This window comes from Agelaius tricolor, unplaced genomic scaffold (assembly GCF_023055355.1).
Source record: "Agelaius tricolor isolate 1412-34295 unplaced genomic scaffold, bAgeTri1.0.p SCAF_3, whole genome shotgun sequence".
Taxonomy (NCBI): Eukaryota; Metazoa; Chordata; class Aves; order Passeriformes; family Icteridae; genus Agelaius; species Agelaius tricolor.
This window is the reverse complement of record NW_027269263.1, coordinates 35,196,409-35,223,064: the sequence shown is the minus strand read 5'-3', so window position 1 is coordinate 35,223,064 and position 26,656 is coordinate 35,196,409. Positions and strand designations below refer to the sequence as shown.

At 41.3% G+C, this 26,656-nt stretch overlaps 1 protein-coding gene across 1 annotated transcript; it reads right to left on the bottom strand.

Annotated features, from left to right (window-relative positions):
• Positions 1-1,232: 1,232 nt before the first annotated feature.
• On the bottom strand, positions 1,233-25,816 carry BEST3 (bestrophin 3). The gene is made up of 10 exons (XM_071423442.1): positions 25,582-25,816; positions 21,731-21,900; positions 19,971-20,065; positions 19,197-19,430; positions 13,843-13,997; positions 13,065-13,142; positions 12,495-12,647; positions 9,174-9,254; positions 7,727-7,878; positions 1,233-5,355 (listed from the first exon to the last, which is right to left on the bottom strand). The coding sequence occupies exons 2-10, from the start codon at positions 21,880-21,882 to the stop codon at positions 4,449-4,451; spliced, it is 2,007 nt and encodes a 668-aa protein (XP_071279543.1). The 5' UTR covers positions 21,883-21,900; positions 25,582-25,816; the 3' UTR covers positions 1,233-4,448.
• Positions 25,817-26,656: the final 840 nt, after the last annotated feature.

Below are 26,656 nucleotides of genomic sequence, written 5' to 3'. Positions count from 1 at the left end.
GTGGTTCCAGTGCTGGGAGGAAGGGGAGTTGAGGGTGGAACAACAATTGAAAATTCATGTTGCTCTCTGTCCTGGAGGATAAAAAGTGTGTTGGCATGTTGGGGCTGCTTGTATCTTCCTAAAGCCTGCAAATGTCTGCAGTCCCAGCCATGGGCACGGGGCACCTTCCCAGCAGGGCAGAGCCATGGGCAGGTGGAGACTGGCCCCATGGTGGCCCCTGGAACAGAAGTTGGTGGCCCCCAGGCACTTGCTGCTGCTGTCTGTCTGGATGTGCCTGGCACAGACCAAAGGCAATATCAATTGTTGGCCTTGGTGGTATCACAGCCCCTTAGATTTTAAGTTTTCAGTTGTAAGACTCAATAAGTATTACAAAAACAGGATGGTTTTCCTGCAGGTATCTCTAAATACTGATCTTGCCTTCCAATATGAAATAATCTTTCTCCCCGGTGCCTGTTTCCATGACTCTCTATTTGCAGCCACATTGTGTTACACATTTGGCATCCAGGCTATCAACCTCCAGCAAAAGAGACTCTGCTGCCAGCTGTCTCTTTCTGCAGATGAGACTGAGCTGTGTGAAGTTACCCTGTATTTCAGGCCAATCTTGCCTTGATTCCCCTTTGTCCATGTCACTCTTAAACAGTGGATTGACCATAAGCTAACTTATTTGTCTAGAAAATGTCATTTGTTTGGTCATGAGCCAAGACAAACAAACATCTATAAAGCCCCATCCCCCATTTAACAGCAGCAGGGTATTTTTGTTTTCTCTACTACGCAGCATACTTAACACTCTGGTACATTTCCATTATACATACACTATGTATGTGTTCCATAAATATGAGTTTGCAGTCAGACTTAGAGATCTGTTATTTACAACAGAAGATTTTCAGGTTGTTGGGACATGTCCTCACAGCCAGTCAGTCCCATCTTGGCTCTATGAATTCCAGCACAGAGTGGGAACACATCCTAGAAACAGGTGGAAAGTCAGGCAGCATGCACAGGGGCTAGTCCTCTCTTTGTTCTGATATATCTGATCTTGCTCAAGATTAACACCATCTGATTGGAGCCAACTGTTGCCCTGACCTACTCATCTATCCTGGCCTGTTCTATCCTTGTCCAACTTTGCCAGCTTCTGTGCCTTGCTGTTCCTGGTAGACATCAAGTTGATTTGCATGTTAGGTCAAACCCTTGCCAGAACTGCTTCTTGAGAGTTCAGTAAAACCGGGACGATGGTGTGTCTCAAAGTGCCTTTATTCATGCAATAATTCATGATTGCTAATACCTGTGAACATGGATTGCAGTTTGTTGGGTTTGCCAAAATACTCCATTTACCATGCTAAGGCAAACAGCTTACTGAGAGAAGTGTGTAAGAGAGCACATAATCCCGAAAGACAATTTAATACAAATCAGAGTACACTGATGTTTGCCAAAGTGAGATAACAGGCTAAATGACAAGAGGAAATTTTTCTGGTAACTCATCCCAGCGCTAGCTTCTTTAGAAGCAATGAACAGAATGCTGTAGCTAACCTGGAGCTGGCCCACTGGGTTGTGTATTATAGATTGCATTGCGTGACTTCAGAGCTGTAATTCCTAATTAAGCTTTTATCTACCTAATGGCTGCTGTGTGGCACCCTCATCCTCCATCAAATAATGAACACTGTTGCAGGGCCGGGGAGTGCTGGCAGAGCGAGTGGGAGAGGTAGCAAAATCATTGCTGATTAGATGTATGATGTTCTGGTGGAAAGCAGCAGTGTGCCTCCTGGGCAGCAGCCAGGCTGAGAAGAAGATGAGCAGAGCTCGATGACGAGAAGCTGGGAAGGCTTTTCACGCTTAGCAGTGCTGGGATGAAACAAGCTGATGTCTGGGTTGGGGACAAAGAGCATTTTGGTCCAATACCTTAAGCCCTGGTGGAAGCTGTGTGAAGGATTGGAGGGAGCAGGTATGGTGGGACAGGACTCTCAGTGCAGGTTTGTGGTGGACACTTGAGAGTCATCTCTAATTTCTGGCTTAAGTTCCCATACAGCATGAAGCACAGCTCCTCAAGCTGATTTACTGTGAGGAGAGAGCTAGATTGTGGGCCAGGCTTCCTTCACAGCTGCTGAAAACCCTTCTTATACATGTCTGGCCAAACTCCCCAGAGACTTGTACTGCTCTTCTGACAAAAGTGCTATAGAGGAGAGCAGCAATTACTTTTACTTTGTTTCTAGCTGTGTGACTGGAGCTGTCTGGCTGTCCTTAAAATGTATTGTTTGTACTTAAAATTAGCCATTTATTATTATTTAAGCACATTGGTAAATTAAGTTCCTTGACAGTTGCAGAGGCAATTACATTGAGAAACACTGAATTGAAAAGTGTGGCTTCAGCTACAAGAAAGAGGGAATCAGGAGGAAAAAGGGAATGCTTCCACAAGTTGCATAAGGGCCATTCAGAAAATTGGACTGCTAGGCTAAGGTGCTGTTTATTTCCGTATAATTTCACTCCACAGAGTTTCTCATTTTGTTGGTCAAACCTAAACATAGCAACCTGAATTGCCTGAAGACTTGTGGAGTGGCAAGTGTGAGGTTGCACCAGAACGCCTGACTCCAAACTGTGATCAAATTTCAATAAGCTGCTGTCAGACACCAGTGTCACCTCATCCTATGGTGTGAAGAAGTCCTTCCATAGGTGCCTGGCAAATCTGTGCTTGGCTTTCCTGCATAACTGGAATTCACATAATATGAGTTTAAACAGTGCTTCCTTGGGCCAGGTGTCCTCTGCTTCCTGAACTGATGGGACAAACAAACGTGTTGTTGTCTAGTGTCTTTGGAGGGTTTGAGAGCGTGGCTCTGCTCAGACTGTGCCTAACAAACAGCAGCAGGAGCCAATTTCCAGGCTTAAATAAAGCTGGAAGAAGAACAAGTGGGGAGGGCAGTTGATTTTTGTTCAAAGCCCACCCAGATGAGATAGGGTCCTGCTGTATGTGATATCAGCTAGAAGGGTTCCTCACTTAAGCTGTTGGCTGTAGGAGCAGGAGCAGGCAGGTCTTTTCATTCCCTTCCCAGGTCCAGCGAGTCCTAAAGTCTTCCAGGAGCCACTGGTGTTACCAGTTACTATGGCAGAGAGGCTGGTTTGTTTTTTGAAGTGTAGCCTTCTGAGCAAGAGAGCTGATGGACTTGCTGTCCATGCAGTCCATACTGCTTTTGCTGGTTGTTGCAGACTCACAACTTTTGGTCCCCCCCCTCTCTGTCCTTTCAGTCCCTGAGCTACCTTGTCTCTCCTTTGTCTATCCTCTACTCACTGATGGGATAATGTTGGCAACACGCTCCAGACTGCACTTTTGTAAACATGGCTGAGAGCTAAACCCAAGGGGCTGTGGCTGCTTTCCTGGCCTACTTTAAGACTTCTTTTGCAGGAGTGATAGCTGAAAGGCCAGGTCACTATCAGCAGGTTTGGGGAGGTGGCTTGGTCATCTCTGGAGCCGCAGAGCCACCTAATGCTGACTCAGGTTTGGGTTAATTAAGAATGTGTGTGGTACATCTGGTTAGCATGGGAATGAGGGAGAGGTTTCGGAAGTGGAGACCAGTTTTGGTAGGAATCATGGGTCACTTTATTGTCTGCCTGGGATGACTACAGCCAGTGCACTTCCAGCTGAAGAGCTCCACAAGAGTGGAGTCTTAGGCTTGGTTGCACCTTCAGCTCCATCACCTCTTGAGAGAGTGCTGCTGCCCTGTCATCCCTAGGGAAGCTGCCTGGGAGCCTCATTTTACAATAAACTGTCACTGGGTATGCCACGTATGTGCTCCAGAGCTCAGACATACCATGCCCAGCTCATCAGCTATTTTGCACCTTCCATTACTTAAAATGAAATCAAACATTTAATCCTTTTATTTTTTCTACTCTTTAGTGGCATAGCTTCATCAGGTGTGGGGCAGAATACTGTCCTACAAAAATGTGGGGCCTGATTTTTCAAGTGTTCCTCCAGGCAGTGAGAGATGATGGGCTGAATCTGTCCAGGCTGAGAAAGGAACTGAGCCCACATCTTGCCTTTGAGCCACCTGAGTAGAAACGAAAACTGTTGGTGGATCTTACAGGGATGTCACGGACTTTAAGCTGACGGAGCAGACAAAGGCAGCAGAGTTCAGTGTATATCCAAAGTAGACAGAACCATACCCACTCTTCTGAAAACCCTAGTGTTTCCTCTAGTTACATCTGCACAGCTCACTGCCATATACATCCTGAGGCTCCCAGTACTCTCTGTAAATGTATTTCCCACAGGGTCACAGATTTCAAGCCAGTGACCAAGTGGCTTAAAATATGTCACCATGAGGCCTCCTATTTAGGTGCCCAAATCCTCTGTTGCATCTTGTTCATGACTTGTCTGAGTACTGAGTCTGCCCTTCTGCACTTTCAGCAAATTTGTGTGAGAGCCCTGTTCAAGAGAAGACAAGAAGTCAAACCCAGAGGAAGAATGGTCAAAGTTTTCTTTCACTCTCCTCATTAGAAAATTCTACTATGGCTGTTTCTTTACTGTCCAGGTTTTCCCATAAGTCCTGCATGTCAAATGTTTGTGGAGCACAAGCAGAAGTACCATTTTTTTCATCTCTCAATGTCCTTTGGGGTGAAGTTGTTCCAGAATCTGTTGAAGGTGGTTCATCATCAGCATTTGATGCTGTACTAGGACTATGGAAGCTTGGTAAACTCCATCGCTGAAGGTTTCTCTCATGGTCTGTTATGAGACCAGCTATGTTACTAACCTGGGGCTCATGTTTGGGCTCTCCTATCACACTAGGAAGTGACTGATGCACCTCTGAACTTGAGAGGTATGGAGTCATTTCTGGGGGGAAAAAGTGTTGGTTCAGAAGAGCCACATTTGCCTCAGCTATGATCCTTTGGAGCTTCTCTTCTGGCATGCTTGCAGAGCGCTCTGTTGGGAGGTCTGATTTGTCCAGCACATCACGTTCAATCTCTTGGGCTTCAGAAACAATGACCTCAGGAACTGGCCTGGCTGTGTCAGATGAGGTGTCACTGTCACCAAACTGTGCCTCGTTCCTTGAGGTTTCTGTTATGGGTCCTAGCTCTCGGCTACCATGAAGTCTGTTACTTCTGCTAACTCCTTCATGTTTCTTCTTGAAGCTTAAGGTGGAGTGCCTCCCTCTTGTGTGCATCTCCTGCAGCCGTCTGATGTGCCCTTTTTCATCTGCTGGGAAAAACACTGAATTCTCACTCGTCTGCCGGCTGTAGCGCTGGTGAGTGGGGTATGAAGGACCCTCATGGACACTGAGAAACCTCTTGACTCTTCTCAAAACCGAATGCTGTCTCTGGTGTTTCTCCTCTTCCCAAGGCCACTCTTCCCCATAGAGAAACTCGGTATCAGCCAGCCTGCCAAGTAAAGCCAGGTAGTACATGTCACTTAAATACAGGAAGCATCAATACACATTTATCCCTCTGTCTCAGACATAGGACCCAAGACATAGGAACCAAGGCCCTAGTGTGTCCCTAAAGAGAAGGAAGAAAAAGATGAGGGTGCCAGGAAAGAGTGTCTGTGCCTTTGAATCAGCCAGATCACACAAAGAACTCTCCACATCCAGATGTCTCTTCCCCTACAGACCAGGCTGGGAGGGCATCCAGCCAGGCATCTGGCACCTTTTTATATTTGAGTTGCAGCCTTCTTAGGCCTAACCTTCTAACATGGTTAGGCTTGTGCTCAGGGTGAGGGAAAGGGGAGAAAGGAACCCTACTCAGTGCTGTAGTTACTTTTTCAGGAGAATCCTTCAAGAAAAATAGCAACAGTGAAAAAGCTACTGCTGGAAGCAGAGGACAACAGTTTCAAAAAAAGTTGAAATTACTCAGATGGCCAAATCTCACTTACTTCTGGGGCATGACAGTGTATCTGTAGGTCTCACTTGTACCTGGTACTCTTCTCCTGCACAGCCTTGGTGCTTCATGAGAACAACTATTGCTGCACATGCCAGTGAATTCAGTGCACGTCACTGACAGTGCAGTCTGGGCAAGCCAAACTGGCTCAGTTACCTGGCCTAAGAACAAGAATGGCAAAGGGGCTTGGGCCAAACCTGAGGCATGGAGCACAGGCAGGCAGCTCTAACCTGGAGGGACAGAGAAACTTCATCCAGCATTCGGGAAAATCATAGAATAGTTTATGTTGGAAGGGACCTTTAAAGGCAGCTAATCCAGCCTCCCTGTGATGAGCAGGGACACCTTCAACTAGATCAGGTTGCTCATGGCCCCATCCAGCCTGGCCTTGAATGTTTACAGGAATGGGACACCTACCACCTCTTTAGGCAACTTGTTTCAGATGTTAGCTTGTGGCTGGAGAAGACTTTGGGTTTGAGCTCAAGTTTTATATATTTGATTTGGACTTGGAAGAATTTTTAGAGCTTGTTTTTGAAGTTTGCATAAGAGTTATCCATAATTTTTAGAAATATGAACAAAGAAACGGTTCACATGAGAAGATAATTAATAAAAAGTCAACACATCAGAGCTGTTTGCATTTCACAGGAGCTATCAGGGAGCTATTTCTCATTTTCTCCTTCCTTAAGTTTTTGTGTGAAGTACTTTTTTATTAAAAAATTGTTTTCAGACTTAAAGATGTTTCTTCTTTGCCACCTGTTCCCCCTAGAAATTACCTTAAAATAAATTATATTCTATGAATTTTTCTTCTTTAGTTTTTTATTTCCTTCTTTACTTTTCTTTTTGCCATTTTATATTTTTTCCAGAAGGAAATAACCTCTGAAAAGGCTGTGTGTGATAAAACCATTGTCCTTTGTAGTAGAATGCATGCAAAAATGAAAAAATAAGAAGAAAAAAAAAAGAGAAAACCACAATTTTAAAGCCAAATTAAACAAAAAATTAAAGACATTTTATTTTTATAAAGGTGGGAAATGATGGGAAAATTATAAATATCTTGAGATAATTTTTAAAGTTAAAAAAAGTCTTCTGTAAAGTTTTAAAAAAGATTTTCAGATGAGAACATCTGCTTGCCTGGTATTTTGTCAGTCAGGATGGTATTTACGCTTATTGATCTGTCTGTATTACAGCATGTCACAAGTATTTAAACTAACAGCTTCTAAGCTAACTGGCCTGTCACTGATTCCTCATATAGATCCTGACAACAGGGGGCAATCCCATACCCTCTAGTCTTTGTAACCATTGCTCTTTGCTGATCTCTGCAAATAAATCCTCTTCATACCTTCACAAAATCTGCCATTTCAACTTCCGTGCCAGGATTATTAGTCAATGAAAAGTCATAAAACATTTAAGATGATTTGTTGTTGATCTTCACAAAAGTTTGGACTGATTTCAGCTGTCATCTGCTAACTAAGTGAACAAAGGAATAGCTGTTTTGCTAATTGGGGATGCATGAAGAAGCTGCAGCAAAGCAAGTATCATTAAGGTAAGTCAGTCATTGTCTTCAGGTATCATCCTGTGCTCAGAGACTCTCAACATATGTGTTCAGAGACTATCAACAAACCCTCCCTGCAAATACGCTCTATTTATTGATTATACAATTTAAGATATGCATGCACAGCTTGGATGAACACATGGACCACTGGAGACACCCTCCCACCAACACCAGCCTGTCCACTCCCTCCTAATTTCTTTTCCCATTTCCACCTTCTCCACTGGAAGTATCATCAGAGCCCACATCCCTGCACTGACTGTCTGCCAGCCAGTGCAGACTGTGGGGGCGGTGACCTTCCTGATGGCATTAAGGACCCTTAGTGCCACTCACCCCATTTCAATAGTTGATCCAAGAAAGGAGGGAATACAGTAATCAGCAGCTGCTTTTGTGTAGGGTGGGCGGGCAGAGGTATCATTCCAGTAAATATCTTTCTCCATCCTTGGCAAGTTCATGTGCATCTCATCCACAGCCAGAAGTGAAACCTTAAATTTTTTTTGCACAAATCATGTCACTTTCAACATAGTGGAGTATATGAAATAGTCTACTTTATACTCCCTGGGTCAACATTTCTTTCAGAAACCCTTTAACATAAGCTGTGTATGATGGCCTGGGCATTAGAAGAGACTCAGTATTACAAAATAAACCCCCTATATCTGCCTATACTCCTGAGAGAATAAATTTTGAATCTTGAATCTTCTGTACTGCAGAGATATTTATGCCAGATTGAAGTCCTTCCCACACCTTTAATGAGTTAGATGTGATCCTTCATGTGCTATGGAAAATCTGTGTAAAGTATTACACGTGTGCTCCTTGAAGTGTCCAGAGGTCAAGAATCTTTCTGATAGGCTTCATTGCCATTTTAAGACATTCCAAATCAAGTATGTGAACACTTTTTAAATAAATTTTACAGAACAGGCTCTAAGGCACAGTAGCATGAGCACCTGACATGGTCATAAGCCAGAGAGCATTTTTGTCCATGTGGAGTCCTTTCCCATTCTTGCATATACCTGCATGGCTTACTCTGGTTACTTTGCTTAATTTGGTGGTTTATTTGGCCCTTGCTCCCCCTAACTCCTGGGATGTGGTTTCCTGGAGTCCGACAGCAGCTCAGCCAGCCCTGAGCTTGGCTCTATGCAGGGGGAGCAGCAAGGTGCTGTGGGACCTCCTCATGTCTCTGAGTTCCTTGACAGCAAAACAGCCAGGGCTTTTTGGGAATCAGGGGTAAAACTATACCCTTGTCATCTCATAGCCCCTGTGACTGGGGACACTTGCTCCTGTGCTGACCACAGATACTGCTGTGGCTGACAGCAGTCTCCCAACATGAGTCATGCTACTGGCCCTGCTTATTAGTTCAGGGCCCTGCTTAGTGTTTTTACTATTTTTGCTGCCTTTCCCTTTAAAGGAAGGTTCATATACAATATTTTAATCACGAGACATTCAGATTAGCAAAATGTGTTCTTATCTATGTGGGAATGAATTTTGGATTTTGCAGGATTGACCTACATTACATGTTTTTCCAGGCATAGAGCGGTTTTATAATTTAAGGTCAGCTGTTTGCATGTTTAGTCAGGCATTGTAAAGGCCAAATACCAAAATCAAGATGAATTAGGTTGTGCAAACAAACTCTGTGGATCTCAGCCACAGGTGATCCTTCAGGAAAAGAATATGTTTTGCTAGCACTTGTTGCCCTGATTTATTCCTCAATTAAGGACATAGCATTAGATATAATGATAACCTATGGTAGAGTAAAGCTAGAAGTAGAAATAACAACAGCAACCTGTAAATTTCTATCGATGCACCAGTTAGTTTCAAAATCATCATCATCTTCTCCAAACGGATTAATGAGTTGTTCAGCGACCTGGAAAGAAAACGAGACAGTGACGAGAGGCTGGCATGCCATGTCAGGACTACTGCTGTAGAGAAAGTAGGATTGGATTTTTCTCTCTCTCCCTGCCTGTCACTTACAATCATAGCTTTAGCTCCTGTGTGATTGTTCTGCCAGCCTAGCCAAGGAGCAGCTTGCTTTCGCTATAGATTCATATCTCTGTGCCTCGCTGGTGCTGTCAATCACAATTGTCAGTGCTGGCCTGCTGGGAGCTAAGACGTGTCTGGGCCAAGGTAATTGTCACATCCAATAGTCATTACTTTTCCTTACTGTTGGCTTTGGCTCATTTAAATGAATGGTTTAGCAGCTATTGCACTGTTGTCTGCAATAGTCCACCAGTCCATGGGGTCAGTATTCCCAAGCCTTGCAGCTGGAGTCTGCTGGAGGGAGTAGGGCTCATCTCTCCACCTCAGCCCTCAGCCCCTACTTATTTATGAGCATTAACCCCAATGGCAACCTTCCAGGGCTTTTGAGGAAAAGCAGCATACAAAAAACTTGACTCAAGTTAACTCTGCATCATGCTAGCCAAATCCCAGAGACAGAACCTATCTTTAATTCAGCCTGCTGGCTTGGGTTTGTGTACCTGAAGTGGTTAAACTGCAGGGCAGAAGCTCATCCCATGGAGGACGCAATCAAACAGTGAGCTCAGACACATTTATGGTGAGGTACCTTAGTCTGGGAGCTAGTCTGGAAAGGTACTCTCTCTGGCTCCTCATATCCAGGGAAAAAGCCCACAGAGACTGCCCCCCACTCCCATGATTACTAAGTACATTGTGTAGAGAGTAAGCACATACTGCTGATGGAGGGAAAAAAAAGGTTAAATAAAAAAAAAATTTAGGAAATGCAGAGTGCTTCTCTATTTCCTAGTTTCTTGGTACACTGACATTAAATATCCTCTCCCCTCTATTCTTTTCTCCTTCTGTTTATCTTTTTAAGCCCTGGTTTTGAAGCTGATCACATTCTTGATGACCCTTCCAAGCCTTCCTTGTGATCACCAGGGCCATGCACAGGAGCAGCAGTAGGGTCCTTGGTTTAATGTGGATATGGGTAAAGCAACTGTTTAATAAACAGTCCTGTTCATTAACCTCACCATGGACAGCTATGTCTAAATAACTTATAGCTGTAAGGCAGCTGGTCCCTACATATTTCTCCTGTGTGCCTCTAGACTGTCCCTGTGGATAAACACTTGCTGGCTCTCTGAGGCCACCACCTCCCCGGCCAGCATGGGCACACAACAAAAGAACTGCTGAGTAGATTAACACTACAAAAACACCTGTAAGGTGGGAGCAATGAAAGGAGACAGGGGTCACCTCTGCTCACACTCATTCACATGGCATTAAATTCTGGGTACAGTTATGAAAGTGCTGCAAAAGGGAGGAACCAGAACACAGTCAGTGTTGTGGCTCTCCAGGGAAGACATGGATCAGCTTCATGTAAGCCAGTGGACCACCACCCAAAAGTCCACCATAAAACCTATCATGTGAGCTTAAAAAAGTGAGGACTGGGACAGAGCAAATAGTGGTGGTGGTTTCTTTTGGCTGACCTGGTCCTGGCATGTGAGACATGACTTTATTCTCCAGAAAAGAATGTAGTGATGGACAACTAAACTCTGTATTTGGGCAGTTCATCTGTCCCTGTAAAGAAAATGGGGATTTAGAAGTGTCTCATGTAATGGGAAACTTTGGCTCTTTATTATAGATATTACAGACCAGGCTTGAGGCCAAGGAATGAGCTCAGTTTATCCATTATTTCTGAGGAATTGCCAAGTTACTGGAAGTCAATACCTCAGGGCCCTTTTTGGTGCCTGGCAGCCGAAGTCCAACACTCTCAGCAGGAAACTGGCTGTAACCTTCAAGAAAAAAATATCCTCACTCGGGGCACTGAAGGTTTGGATGAACCCCCAGTCTGAGGAAACTCTGCTGATATTAAATTAACTTCCAAAACTTCTCCTCTCTCTCATTTCCTTATGCAGAATATTTTTCAGTTACAATGGCATCTCATACCTGCCACAGCCAGGAGATGGCTGGAAGCTCTGAGCCTAACTATAGGAGGAGATGCTATAAACATCCTTGGTTGCTGAAGAAGGAAAACCCATTTCAGGGGCACCAGCAGGGCAGTCAAGAGGAACAGCTTACAGTTTTTAACCCTCTAGTATAATGGGAAGACATTGACTACAGATAAAGCCTCACTTTTCTCCAGAAGTTGCTGCCTTCACTGTACCAGCCTCCCTTCCTCTCTCTCTCCCGCTCCCATCCAGGCTATGCAGCAAAATCCCTTTCCCCCTCATTTCCTAGGACACAACACTAGAGTAGCTTGTCCTGCACACACTTTACTTTTCCTCACAATCTGCCAGCTTGGTGTGCTGCTTTCTCTACTCTGCCCTTCAGAGTTGGCTGTGGGAGGGCATGTATACGGCCAACTGTGTTCAATCTATATTCTAACAGAAAAGTTATATTCTAACAGAAAAGTTAGCTCTATGTTTCCATCCATGATTGATAAACACAAAAGGAAATCTAATGTACGTGGGCCCCAATGAAAATTTTTTCCAGCAAGTCTGTTTCAGAGGAGAGAACCACCTTGAAGTATGTGGCTTAATTACTCAACTATCAGATTGATTGTGATATGTTAGCCAGCAGTCATCAATGGGCTGATGGGCAGCATCCAATTCCTCTACAACTCTTCTTCTTAATGAACATTTTTATGCAGTGGAGTTTTAGCCAATATTGTCTGTCACTCTTTCATAGCCTTCTGGAACTGGGGACCTTTAATTGCCTGCATCTGATGAGGTTAACAGCAGACAGTTCCAGCTTTGATCACAAGAAGAAAGTATCATTCAGTCCCTTTCAGCTGATGCCAGGTCTGCAGCCATAGCTCCCCATTGCAGAATGGAGTGGGAGAAAGAGTTTTTTAAATCTCTTTTCTGTCACTTTATAGTCCAAGTCCAGAGACCTTATGGGAGTAATACTTGGAGTTGTGGTGGCATTTGTGCTACTAAAATGGGCTCTTTCACATTCACCACCATTTCTTACCGTACAGTCTATCAGGTGGAATTAAAAATGCATTGCATGCTATTTCTGTATGACCACAGAACACTTCAGGCTGAATTCACCTCTGGTGTAACTTCAGTATTCACTGGAGATTTTACACGTGTGTCACAGGGGACCTGCCCCCCAGGGAGGGTTCCCCCCTCACCTGTCCAGAAAGCCAGCTTACCTTGAGCCATCCTGCATAGAAGAAGAACTGCAGCAGTGTGAAGATTGGAATGTAAATATCTAAGTCATGTCCCTGGTACCCTTGGTCAGTATCCAAAAATTGACGCCCTATCAGGCAGGCAAAGAAAAAGGTATAGACTGCGAGAGTAACAACCTGCAAAGAACAGAACTTCATTGAAATCATGAACAAATACAATCCTATGCATAGGCCAACCCATACCCAAAGGCCTTTGTCTGCCTTTTGCCATATAATTTATAAATCTGTATGAGGTATTGCAAATACAGAGACCACAGGAATAATTATGGCCAGGAAGAACACTCAGGAAACAGAAGAACATTTCAGTGCTTCCCTCCCCTCTTCCAAATTACACAAGATCTTCAAAACATCTCTGCATTAAATATGCCTTAAATAGTTAGCTAGGCCTCCATGATCCTGTACAAGTGAACCAGTACTCAGTATCTCAGAGACTCAGGTTGGGACTATGAATGTTTTATATCATGAATGTTTGGTACCAACCCCCCTTTTATGGAAATTGTGTTTTGAACTTTCTATAGGATAATAGCTCAGTACCTGGGTATAGACCAGTGGAATTCCAACCCAGTCATAACCAAACAAAAGGCTACACCAAGATCGGTACTTATTCATCTCCTAAAAGGGAAAAAGAAGAAAACCCAACCAACAAGAAACCACAACAAAATAAAATTGCATGGGATACAATTCTGAATTGTAAATATTTTGTTGCAGTTTATTTTTGCACATATAAAAAGATAGGGAGAAAATAAAGTAAAGTATATATAAATTGATACTATAACTGTACCCGGCACCCCATTTGAATATTGACTTTATGGAGTTGGAGTGCTTAGTATACTTCATATTTCTTCACAATTCATCTTCTGCTTCTATTTTATTCACAGTGTAGTGATACATGAAAGAGAATATATTACATCATAAAAATGATATTTTACCACATAATGAAATATTCAGGGAGATTATATTCTCTGAAGCTGATAATAAAATCTTCAAAATGCCAAATTATTCTCATTTTTCATATTTTAAGCAACGGGACAAGTATGAATTTAGAGTGCTGTTACAATAATTTTTTACTCATCAATTTTTTGCTTTTTGCAATACCTTCTTAGTCATATTAAAAAGAATCCCAGTGAATGATGCTGTGTGTTTAAGTGTGCATTGGTACACAAAGAAAAGTGGGATAAATCCTGAGTAAGGTCATTTAGATGACACAGGAGGTCTGTGCATACTAAATAAAACCAATTATGTAAGTGAAAAGCAACATAGCAATTTCAAAAACAATAGATTAGTTTTTTGTAGATTTCCTTTTTTTACTTACATTCATCAGTGTCTGCAGATCCACACTGTCTCGAATTCTTCCCTCCTTTCGTGCCTTTGATGCCAAATTTCCAAACCAGACAAATGGGACCCAGTATTTCAGGTGGGGAGACTTAAGATCATCAAAAAGTTTTCTTTCATATTTTGTCATAAAACCTATTTACCCAAAAAAACCCCAAACAACCTTCATTTATTCTATGCTTTCAGTACTACTGATTCTATAAATTTGGAATATGTTTTTATCTGTTTATGTATTATTTGCAAAGAACTCTGTTAAACACAACTTATAATTCTAACTAGTAACCTCCTCTTAAAAAAAATTCAGGTCAGATCTTGCTTGAAAGAACTTCTTTTTGCATTAATTTCCCATGCTGAATTCCTCTTTACCAATATAGGCAATAATTTATTATTACTGTGGTCTTATATCTAACTGCTGACAGATGGTAGATACATAGAATATACTAAGAATTGTACAAATTACTCTCTAGTTTCATATTCTGCTTTCAGGAAAATAAGGAACTGGACATATCAGTCAAGAAACATTTTTCACCAATGATAGCTTTCAGAAGCCTTTGGACATATTGTAAGGGCAGTTACATGACCTTCTGATTTTGATAATTTTTTTGTTATATCTGCAAAGCAGCGAGCAAGCAACAGAGGATACAAGTGCATGCATGAAACAAAGCCCAACAGAGTGTGTGCCTTCTGCCAGTGAAATTCTTCCCTGACAGATTGTTTGATGTTTTCTTTGGGGTTATGAAGGCATGCAAAGTGATGAAGAGGGAATCATGCACAGAAATCCCGCTGCTAAGGGGACACTGGGCCAGGTGACATGCTGTGGGGCTGCAAGCTGAAGATGCTCTCTGCCTGGCAATTTGCCTTGCTGGGGAGCTGGGAAGGTTTTAGGTTTCCTGAAGAGTTCTCCTGCCTTGTGAAGCCCTGCTTCCTCCTGCTGCAAGCAAGTCCAAGGTCACAGAACCAGGGAGCCAGGGCTGTGTGTGACAAATCCTGCACCAGAGCCAATCTCTGCCTGGGACTGGCAAAGGAGCAGCTGCCTTTTGGAGCAACACCTCTACCCCTCAGGGGAAGAAAGCTCTGCTCTGCTGTCCTCCTTCCACCCAGGCTTTGACAAAAACAACTTCAGAAAATTCACATTTTCCTTTCTCCAAATCCTGTATTTTCTGGGATTGGAGCAATTGTCATGTTTGAAGTATCTTAGTTTTTGCTCAGGTATGCGACATCTATCATGTGGGTATAAAGCTTCTTTTGTTGTATTGACATTAGCTCTGAAATAAGACAAAGTTAGTAACATGACAGCCCCAAAATAGGGGGCTCAGCCAACCAATTACAAGTTTGAATGCTGAAAATTCAGTAAGAGAATTGACAGTAGGCTCAAACGAGTAACTAAGAATATGTTCATTATGGCTAACATCGCTAATGACACATGACACAGCAAACAAATAAATATATATAAACTCAGTTGTGATGCATAGAAATGTGAGTTAAGTTAAAGGAGATTTGCTAAACACAGTGATCTTAAATATTCTGTCTTTGAGGAAAATGTCACTATTGTACAGTTGGAACAAACCTACACAGGAGGTATGAAATACTGCAACTACTGAGAAGAAAGGCAAGGACAGGACAGAAGACACTGTGGAAGAGGAAATGTTCAGCAGCAAGAGACAGTGCTCATGCAGTATCATAGAATTTCAGAACAGAATAAGATAAAGCTTTTAAAAGTTCCCTGGGCATTTTGCATTTCTCATAATTAACTTCACAGAAATAATCAGGCAACCAGACAAATTAACCTGCTAGTCATGGCTTCTGACTCCTAAAAGTCAGTCTTTCAGGCTGCCTTTAGTTTTTGTCCAGCCAGCCTACTTATTACAGGACAGGAAAACATGTGTCTGTCAGGCTGAAACAGACAGAAAAACAAAAAATTGAGTCTGGAGTAAACACTGGATGCAAGTCATTTGGAGGCTCTGGAAAGACTCAGTCTGAAGGGGTCACAAAGAACAGCAAGGATCAGTTCAGCTTTCCACTGAAACTGGGCACCTTCTGTTCAGAAAGCTCAACAAAATCTGATTTTTGAAATTATAAAGTTCAAATTGGCATTGAAGTTTTGTGCTAATATTGATTAAATATTCTCTTTGATTAATATTAATAATGTCTAGTATACTTATTGCAGAAAATACTAATTCTGGATTGCTCTTACTGCTGGCAATACAGACAACATGCAGTTCAGAATATCTCACTGTTTTTGCAGTGGTAAGGAAACACTTTATATTACATTAAATATAAGGGAGGATATAAAATTTCAGTTATTAAAATTGCATGGTTTCTAAATATGGTCATGCAATTTTTATTTAGAAGCATTCAAAGAATTAACCAAGAAACTCTATAAACAAGAATACTGGTTTTGACAAGCATCGGAAGACTGAAGTAGCTCTAGAAAATGGGAAATATTTGTCAAACATTGTGCCAGGATCATGAAAAGGATGATCTAAGGAATGACAGGGGACTGAATCCTTGTGAAAGTATCAGAAGAGTGACATGGAGAGCAATCAATAAACAATCAAAGGATACTGATGTGAACAGTATCACATTGTCAGCCAAAGAGATATTACAGGAAAATTATTGATGAGAACACAAGCCTGACTGGGACAAAATCACTCATGCTCTCCCATGAGTGATTCAAAAAGTATTCAGTTCTCCTGTCAAAACTCAATGGTTTGAGACAAGACTGGTTCAGGTAATTCATATTAAATATTTTTAATACTAGTGGTTAGAGAAGAAGGATCATGATCAAGTAGATAAAAGTTTCATTTTCTGCTTCTGTGTTATGTGGGAAAGGATTAATTAAGGTACTTCCTTCCAGTAGAGGATTTGGGACTGCAGTCTTCAGCCACCCATAGATACTCATGTTGCTGAGCTCATACCTCATGTTTCTGTTCAGTGTTTCCCATCAGCTCTTTTGGGGTGCTCTCTGCTCAGCTGCTCACTCATTACTCTGTTTTTTAACAGTTGTGTTCTTGAACATCCAGCTTCCCCCTTGCACCTTGCAGCCAACACAATTGCTGTGCTCAGGACAGCTGCTGGGCATTTGAAACTTACAGCATGTGTGCACCAGCAGTCAGCATCATAGAGGAGTGAATCCACATGGACCTACTGTCTACAGCTCCATAAAGAGTGTTAAAACATGAAAAAGAGTCAGAAGGAAGGCCCAGCACTCAAGACTGTATCCTACAGGAAGAGTTGGTGAAGCTCCTCAGTTTCATTCAAGCCTTTATGCAGTCTGCTAACAGGTAACTATTGAGAGAAAAAATATGTTTTCTTCTAATTAAAAAAAGAAGAACCCAAACCTATTACAAAATCCAGTGAATAGAAGATAGCACTGTGCAAGTTCAGGCTGAGAATAAGATGTCACTCTTCAGCAGCAAGTTTACTGTTGTGAACGTCTGGTCACCTAGGATGCAGTGTAGTCTCCAGTACACCCATCTGAATTTTAAATCTGGGCTGATTACATTCCTAGAAGGTATTACAGCTCAGTCAGAAATTGCAGCATGATAAAGGATGCTGCTAGCAAGCTTTTGTGCTTTGTGTTATGGATGAGTCAGACTAGATCATTGTGGCACTGTTCTCAAATTTAAAATCTATGAATTTAAGCAGTTCATTTGCTGAAAAGAGAAGTGTGTAGCAATAGTTATGTCACAGCAGTTCACAGTTTGACAGCAAAATGCAAAATCATCATAAGTTGTTTCAATGATGACTGTGCTGTAAGTATCAGATTTGTGCTGCTCACATTCATATTAAATGCCTCCTTCCCATGCAGTCTGATATGCCACGCCACAGGGAGCTAGGGAGGGGATGATTGCAGAGTATTGTCTAAGTCACTGGATATTAACAGGAGCAAAATATACCCTGAAAAGCTCAGTATTGCATCAATAAAAACTCTGCAGTACACTATGAATTAAAACCTACCAAAAAAAAAAAAAGTGCTGGTATCCAGAGCTGGCTACACTGTCTATACTTATATACAGTTTATAGTAGAAGACTTTTCACTGTTAAAAAAAACAACGCTCAAAACTTGCTTTCCAGTCTACAATTTTGGTACAATGCTGTGACATTCTGTCTCTTTGGAACAGATTGTCATTAGCAATAGGGAGGCAGAGCTGGATTAGCTGCCTGGAAATGTTGTAATTTTCCAGTGCATAATAGAAGCAGATTGCTGGGGACAGGACAGAAGCTTCCTTGACCTCTCACTGGCACAGGTAAACAGTTTTTTTGCACAGCACAAGGAAGAGAGCTTTAAAATTCAATGAATCCTACATAAATGGTTTGGGTTTTTTAAAAGTAAGATTGGTACATTCTGCCTGGCATTTTTTTTTTAATATCTAAAGCTTCTCTCACATATTTGAAATGTGTATATGTATATTACACTGCATATTTTAACTTGCTAAAACTTTGCTTACTAATCTCTGCCAAAGGAATAATTTTAAGAAATTCAAGACATTCAGTAGAAAACATGACTTTTATTTGGAACAGATCCCCACGTCTTTGCACTGCTGTTCTACCTCTGACACTGACCATGCCAGTGAGAAGGCACAGTGCCACACCTTGCCTTTAAATACTGAGCAGTCAGTTCTTGAGAGACAATTAAAGTGTTACACGACTGAGCTCTCTTCACCATCATTACACTCACTGTGTTATTGAAAGAAACAGAAAACAAAGACATGTTTAATACTTAGTTTAGTTATCATTGAAAAAACTAAGTTTAAAGTAAGTTTCTCAATACAAAGAAAAAACCCTTGGGGCAGAGGAGTTTTTTAAGTAAATCACAACACTTAAAATGTGCAATCTATTAAAAATGCAGTCTACTTAAATAAAATTGGGATAAAGCTGTACTTGTGAAGTGCCTACAGAGATCAGCCTCTGATACTCCAGACCAAGTTATATCCCAGACATTGGGGCAATGCCATATAACAAGTCACCATTCCTACTACATCATACTATATTGCAACTTTGGGGTTTTTTGTACTTTAGAGAATGTTGTACCTGCTCCATATGCCTGAGTGTTTGAGACAGGCCCCTCCATGGGGTCTGAAAGCAGATTCACATAAGACTGTCAAGCTAGTTTGATTTCTATAGTGTTGCTAAAGACTTTAAGAACATTAAAGATGCACTCTTAAGGTTATATCATCTAAGTCACTAACAAAAAGGTGATTGCTTTGAGGTGGGTTAGTACGAGGCACACGTGGGGCCACAGGAAAGAAAAAATGAGGCTGGCTCCTTCCCTCCCTGAGCCCCCACCTCTGAGAGAAAGGAAAGGAATTTTGGGGAGGCAAAGTGCAGTACCTGCTCCAACCACGTGGTCCATGGTGGGGAACCTTTTGTACACAGCTGTGCTGACAGAGCGAAAGATCAGCAGAGATGTTAAATTCACATAACGCATGAGAGTCCTCCTCAGCAAGCGCCCGTACTCATCTCTGCCCTGCACACAGCTGGAGATGAGCAGCATCAGACGATCTGGCCAAGGCAAGTTCACAAACTGGTTCCACCAGCGATTCACCACCAAAGTTACATAGAAACCTGAGGGTTAGAAGGGAAAAAATAGTCCAGTGCCTATCAGGATTTCAGTTACTTTAATTTTAGTTTGCAGAGTGTTGTTCATATCACTAAGCTGCTATATTTCCCAGAATAAATGCAGTAAGCCATGTCAAAACCCAGGATGCAATAAATACTAATTATTTAATGGACATTGCAATGTAACAGTACATTCCAGCTGAGTATCTCATACCCATGAATTTCCCAATTTCCTCTTGTGTAGTGACACTCAGGGTAAATTTATTTCATTGGGAGATCACGTACAAGGTATCAGTGTAAGTGGGCATGATCTAGATATATGGAAACCTTTTTTGTTAGTATATTAAAAACATGAGCTTAAACATTGATGTGATGAAAGCAACTCGAACTTGAGAAGGCCTGTTGGTGTTGGAAGCAGATGACTATTGTGAACCTCTAACCTCCCATATGCCCCTCAGCTCTGAAATGCTTCCATGCACCAACATTCACAAAATGCCTGAACAGAGACATAGTTGAAGAATAATTTCACATTTAACTGGTACTTACCAAGCACAAAAGTTACTGGGATTTGTTCAGCATATTTGTCACAGTAAATTGATAATTTTTCAAAGAACCGTTTTTGGCTACCTGTAAGAAAAAATCTGCAGCAAAAATAAAATGTATCTGTCCTTCCATAATATTCTGGCACTAGCTACTAAGTGCAAGCATGTATAAATAATCAGATATGTACACTGGGGAGCAACCTTGGCTAATGCCTTCAAGCAAATTCTTAAAGGGAAAGGTCCAAACAGTTTTGGCAAGTATTAAAGAAGCTGGAGGAAGCAACAGTATTATTCCCTGGTTTTTGTAGTTTTCTCAGGACTAATCTGAATGGTACTACTAATTGGATCAATATGTCTGGAAAATTTTGCTGTCCCATACAGACCAAAGATGACAGCAAGCTCTAAGTCTGCAAGTAGAGCTTAGTCTCCTTTTCCAGAGTGGTATTTAATGGAAATGCTCAGGTCTGCTTGAATTGCAAAAGATTACCAATCAAATTCCTCTGATTTGAAAACGTTACATTGTTGCAGCAGTTTTTAAATTCTTACTCCTATGAAAGTTTTCTTTTCCACAAGATTAAAATACAACTGTATTTTGCAATCAGGAAAATATTCACCAAATGATACCAAATGGGCCATGGTAGTAGTTTCTGCCCACAGGAAAAGGTGTCTGATGAAATACAACAAGCTTCAGTATAATTTTTTTTTTTATTTGTATAGGTGAGTATTACAGTTATTCTTTAACTTCTTATAAATGGAACATATAACAAATATTTGGTGGGTTTTGCTTACAATTGTGCAATAAACTGGAGCACATATAGAAAGCTTTCTGTGGTGTATTTACCATGGTCCTCAATTGCCTGGCATTTCAATAAAACAAGATTAATTTAAAAAACTGTGAGACTTGGATGTTCCTTTACATATTAATGCTATAATTTTCTTTCTTTGTTTACAGGCATAGATTACTGAACAAAAAATAGTGATTAATCAGAGAAAAACTGAAGCTCACGTTCTCCTTGTTTCCAATAAAAAGCAGAGCTCTAATTAGAGATCACTTTAAGAACTGAACCATAATTTTAATACTTCTATGTAATGTACTTCATCAATTAAAAGTTTCACTGTACTAATTGATGCATTGCATCTGTCATACAGTGTTTAATTCACACCTTGGTGAAAAAAGCAATTCTTCTTGTAATATGTTCCTGCCAGGTGCTGGGTAACACACAGATAATAACCATGTCTGGCTTCCATGCAGTTTTACTTGGTTCTTTGGAAGGTTAAAAATCAAGTTTGCATGCCTTCCTAGCTTGAAGCAAAACTTTGCTTTTCTTGGCTATATAACTTCACTCCAAAATGATTACCTCAGTGTTGTTAAATTCCCACTGAGCAACCAAAGACAGAGTTCTGCAGGGAGGCACTTTGATCTAAAGCAGGGAGGCTCTCTCACAACTGACAGCTCAATGTCAGAGTGACAAAAGCTGTATAACCTAAGCTTGATCTTAATTTTTATTTAGTCTAACTTCAGTAGGATGGTTGCTCAATGCTAGGCTAAAAGCACAATCAGCTGAAGATGATAAACAGTATCGACACTCTACATATTTCCTCTGGAACCTTAAAGTAAATATGGAAAGGTAAGCACATTGGAAAATGTCCAAAAAAAGATAATAAGTAAAGAGGTAACCTCCCCCCATCATTCATCAGCCTAACTCTAGGAAGTCTGAAACTTCAGTATAACATTTAATGACATGTGAATTGGAAAGAGTGTACCTGTATAATACACTTATCGCTGTGTAAAGAGTAGCAAAAACAAGAAATTCTCTGTACAGCAATTTGTAGATGCTGCCTTTCCACCTTAGGAGTAATCTGTGAAATCCAAAGAAAGTGGCATTTGCTACTTTGCTGGAATAAGTGACTGTCATCGTCGTGGTAGGCTGGGCCTAGAAACAGTAGAAGAGAAGCAGGACACCAACAACATTTTAGACAGCATATCCTAACCTGAATGTACCCTTGTATAGATAGATACATGGATATACATGTAAGTTTAAACATCTAAAATATGTGTACATAAATACATGGTGTTTGTATTCATATATCTATAGAGAGGGGAAAAAAAAAATCTTGCAGTTACAAGCCCTGTTGAGACCTGCAGATTGACTGGTGCAAGGCTGTATTTGGGCTTTATGTCAATGACCACCCAAACCCAGCAGTTAGCACTGAATGTGGCCACCTTTCTGGGAGGCAGTGGCTGGGACATATTACACCTCTGCAGTCTCTGCTTACACTCAGTTTGCTCCACTCTAGTGTGAGCAAAGAATAGGAAACAAAGTTGCTTGACATTTTTTTCAAAATTTTCAACTTCTTGGTTACAGTAGTGAAGCTAAATTCCACAAATGTGTGTACATCCCCGACCAGTATTTTTAGTTGGCTGTGGTAATTATAATCATTGAAAAACAAATGAGATTTGGGGACTGCCTCTTTCATTAACAGTTACGACAGCAGCTGAAATCAGCTGGGGAATGCTGTTACTTCTCTCCTTGGCAGCTAGACTGCTCCTCAATACTTCAGCATTGCAAAACAAGCCCTAAGGCTGCTCAGGTAGGTAGTGTGAGACACAGTGTAATTAAAGTACAACTGAAAATACACAGGTAAATACTTTGTGCTGGGTTTGGTACTTGCTTACCCAGTGCAGGGAGATGCTGCAGGAACTTTCATATGCTTACAAAACAAATCCTAGCTCCAAATGCGAATGAAAACAGTTTTATACAGCATGCAAGAAAGAGAGTAATTAAGACAATCACAAAATCTCAAGAAAGTTACTGTGTATCACAAATATTATTCTTGTCTATATTTTTGTGATGCCACTGTAGCAAATTTATTGGGGGGGTAGGGGAGAAAAACCTGAACTCCTAGTTAATAGATGACAAATATTTTTGTGTCTCTGATGCAGAGCATAATGTAAGCCATTAAAATTCACCTGTAAATGTGCCAGTTTTTATTTTAGTCACCAAGGGAATCAGCAGGGAAAAGACACTATAAGCCTTGTATTGCTGACAGGCTGTCTCTTTTCCTCTGCAGAATGATTGCTCGATATTTGCCAGCATGGGGCTGAAGATTATTTTTTGTGTTGTTTTTTTTTTTCTTTCTTAAAAAAAAAAAGCATGGGTTTTGGTCTTTAGAATCCAGATGATACTTTTTCTTTTCCTGAGCCTTGGCACAGACCTTTAAATTTTTTGTCGTCATTGTTGTACTCTAAGGAGTTCAATGCAAGAGCCAACTTGTCTGACTGGCATGCATGGAAATGCAGTCCTGTTTGCTAAAAATCTTGTGGTTAGGATGCAATGCTTAAGAAAATGGAGGCAAAGATGTCAATTCTCCAGCAAAAGTGGGGCTTTATGAACAATGAAAGAAATCTGTGGCTGGGCTATAGGGGAGGAATGGGGTAAAAGAATATGCTCAAAGATATACTGTGTTTCCTGGAACTATTATAGGAGCCTTTAGATCTTGCCCATTGATGTATGGAGTATGTGTTTAAGCCATGCCACCAACAAGTGTGCCTCTATCTCCCCATTAATATCCATTTTGTAATGGAAATCGCCAGTGGGAAATCTCCAGCAGGGACTTGGATCTAGGAAAGATGTCTGATAATGGGAGGTTGTAGCTTGGCAAGAACCCAGACCCTCAGCAGAGCACAGGGCTACAATGAGAGGATGAAGTTAGACAAATGCAGGATGAAACAAAACATAAACTGCTAACTGTGGGGGCAGCCAAATATCAGAACAGGGGACTAGATAGTCACCCTCTTGTATAGGATCTTTAAGCTGAGGGCAAATTGTAGGACAGAAGATGACCTTTGGGAAGAATTCACATAACTGAGACAGGCAGGGGCTGAGGGGTTCTGCTGGTCTCTCCTGGTATCTGGGCATCTGTTGTGGGGCACAGAGGAAAAAAGATTGCTTGCAACACCCTTGGAGCTTCTGCAGCTCTACAGGAAGGCAGCCATTAGTGTCAAAAACATGACTCTCTGTTTCTGCATTGGAGGTTCAGGAAAGATTCCTTTTCCCAGCTATCAGAAAGTGGAAGGTGCCAAAAACTGGTCAGTAGCTAAGCTGGACAAAGTGGGTCTACCTTCTCTACAGATCTGAAGCAAATCCTGTCTTGCAACGCGTAGTAGATTGGCTTTGGTCACAAATGCAGAACTGTAGAAATATCAGGAATCAGGATTAAGAATATTTCCGCATGCATTAGACTGGGAGAAGATTTTTATCCACTAAATGCAATTTATCTGCTTGTAGCAACTATATTTCATTTAATCACATTCCAGCCATCGCTTAGCACTTTACTCAATGCCCTTGACTCTGAATAGAAATTCTTGGAAGATAGTGGATGCCCCTTCTTATTCTTTCTGCCTCTGAAATGGGCCAAAGAAAAGTGGGACTGTTACAGAAATTTGAGGCTTTGGTGCCTTGGTTTCCTTGCCTTTGCTTGCCTGTTGCATGCTCTGTTTTATCCTCCTGCTAAGCGAATGCTTTCCTTAACATTTATCATTGGGTTTATATAAGTACTTCAGGATAATATAATTCAAAGTCTTAAAATATACATTAGGTCAGATTAGGTGATTACAGAACAGATTTGACTATACAAAGCTATGAAAGATAGCTATGCATTTGTCTGGTTAGATTTCTCAACACAGCAAAAACAAATTTAAATCTGCATTTGTGTTTTTTTTTTTTCTCTGACAACAACACAACCATTTAGGTATGGCCTCCCCTTGCAACAGGAAGTTTTGGAGTAAAGCCTTGGGCTGACTCTGGCTCTTGCAGAGTGGTCCCAAGCCCTTGGTTCATGGGCAGCATGTTGGCAGAGAGTCCTTCCTACATTACTTAAGGCCACAGGAAATTAAAAAGCTAAAACTGAGATGGACAGGAAGAGCAAAGCATAACGATGCCCCCCAGCACATTCCTTCCTAAGCACTCTTTTGGCCAGGGCTGAAGAAGGACAGAGTAAATTAGATCAGATACCACAGGCACCAGTGTAATGAAAAAAACATTCCTAATTATCATGCTGCCCTTAAATTCATCAGCAGATATAGGGTTAGGCTTTTTGCTGGTATGGATTTGTGAGTTTTGAGGACATAACACAAGTTATGCTCATTTGATGCCTGTAGAGACCTTGACTCATATCTATGATGCTGCTTTTTTTTTTTTACTCAGTGTTTATATCCTTTCTGAAACTTTTTCAAGCACAGACTGAAATGTGAGTTATATATTATTTCACTTTTGCAAAGATCATCAGAAGACCTTAGGCATAAACAGCTAAAAATATAAGGGTGTCCTCTCTGTCAATATTGAACTCAATTGTAAATGGGATTTTTGCCTGGCTGAGAATTTCAGGATGCATTAGGATTCAGACAGAAACCACAATACAAAATAACAGCCATCAATGTTTCCTAACTGACCATGAAAGGCTCTTTACAGAATATATAAATAAATAGTTCCTCTATGCAGACTTACCCCTTGTCATTGTTCACCTTATGTTTTAGTTTACGGCATAGAAGAGAAAGTGAGATTTGAGTTAAGCCAACTATAAAAACACATTAAGCTTACGCTGTATCCACTGACCTGCTATTTTGATTCAGCAATCCAAGCCCGAAGGCAAATCCTGGACCCTTCCTCTTTCTCAGACGTCCTTAACCAAGTCCCCTTCAGATCTGCAAAAATCACCTTGCTCTTCCCTTAACCTGAAGCAAGGGGTTGCTGCTGCTGAGCCCTGAGAGGAGTGGACTGACAAGAACAGGGGTTAAAATGTCTTTCCACTTCTGGAAGTCTGTTTTTGCCAAGTACTCTGTCCTGTCAGTTACACAGGGAACAAACGCAAGCAGCAGCAGCAGCAGCAGCTGCTGATCTTGCTCTTTTCTAGTCTATAATTATAACGCCACTTGCCATCGGAAGGACCTCTTTCATTTGAATGAAGAATCTTGCAATGGTTTTGGCTGGCACATACAGTTCTTTTGCATTTTATTTCCTCCAAAATGGGATGGACAAGAAGTGAGCTTTTTGTTCTGAGACTTGTCTTGAAAAGTGATATGTCCCTGACATGGTCCTGTGAAGACACATCAATGAATAGCACTGATTAACTACGTCTAAATAGGAAGACCAGAGACAACCCCACCAAACCTGAAAATGTTACCCAGCTGCACCTTGGTACCACCCTGGACCACAGCATTTGCTGCATTTCTGCTTTGCTGATTGGATTTGGGAAATCAGGTCTCTGGGGCATGCTGTAGAAATCACTCATCCCTCAAAACAGGCAGAGTTGCTGCTAGGAAAAGCCTCAGTGGACCTATTCACAACTGTATATTTCGGCAAGTGAAAATCCTTCTGCAGCTGGAGGTTTTACATAGGACTTCTTTCCCTTTTCCCCTTTGTAAAATGAGATGAACTCTGTCTTTTATGACCTAGGGCATTAAGACTGAGCTGTAAAAGGTGATAGACTGTGAAAGCCCAGGAGATATCATATAATGTCATAAACTTCAGCAGAGAATGAAATAATGTGTCTGTGAAGTAAATTTAAAAAAATGCAGGGGAAGAGAATAAGCAAGATTTATAGATTTAATTCATTTTGTGATGAAAGGTTTTCCCCCCTGCCTTAGTCACATTAAACTATTTGAGGCCTTTTATTTAATTAAAACTCTCC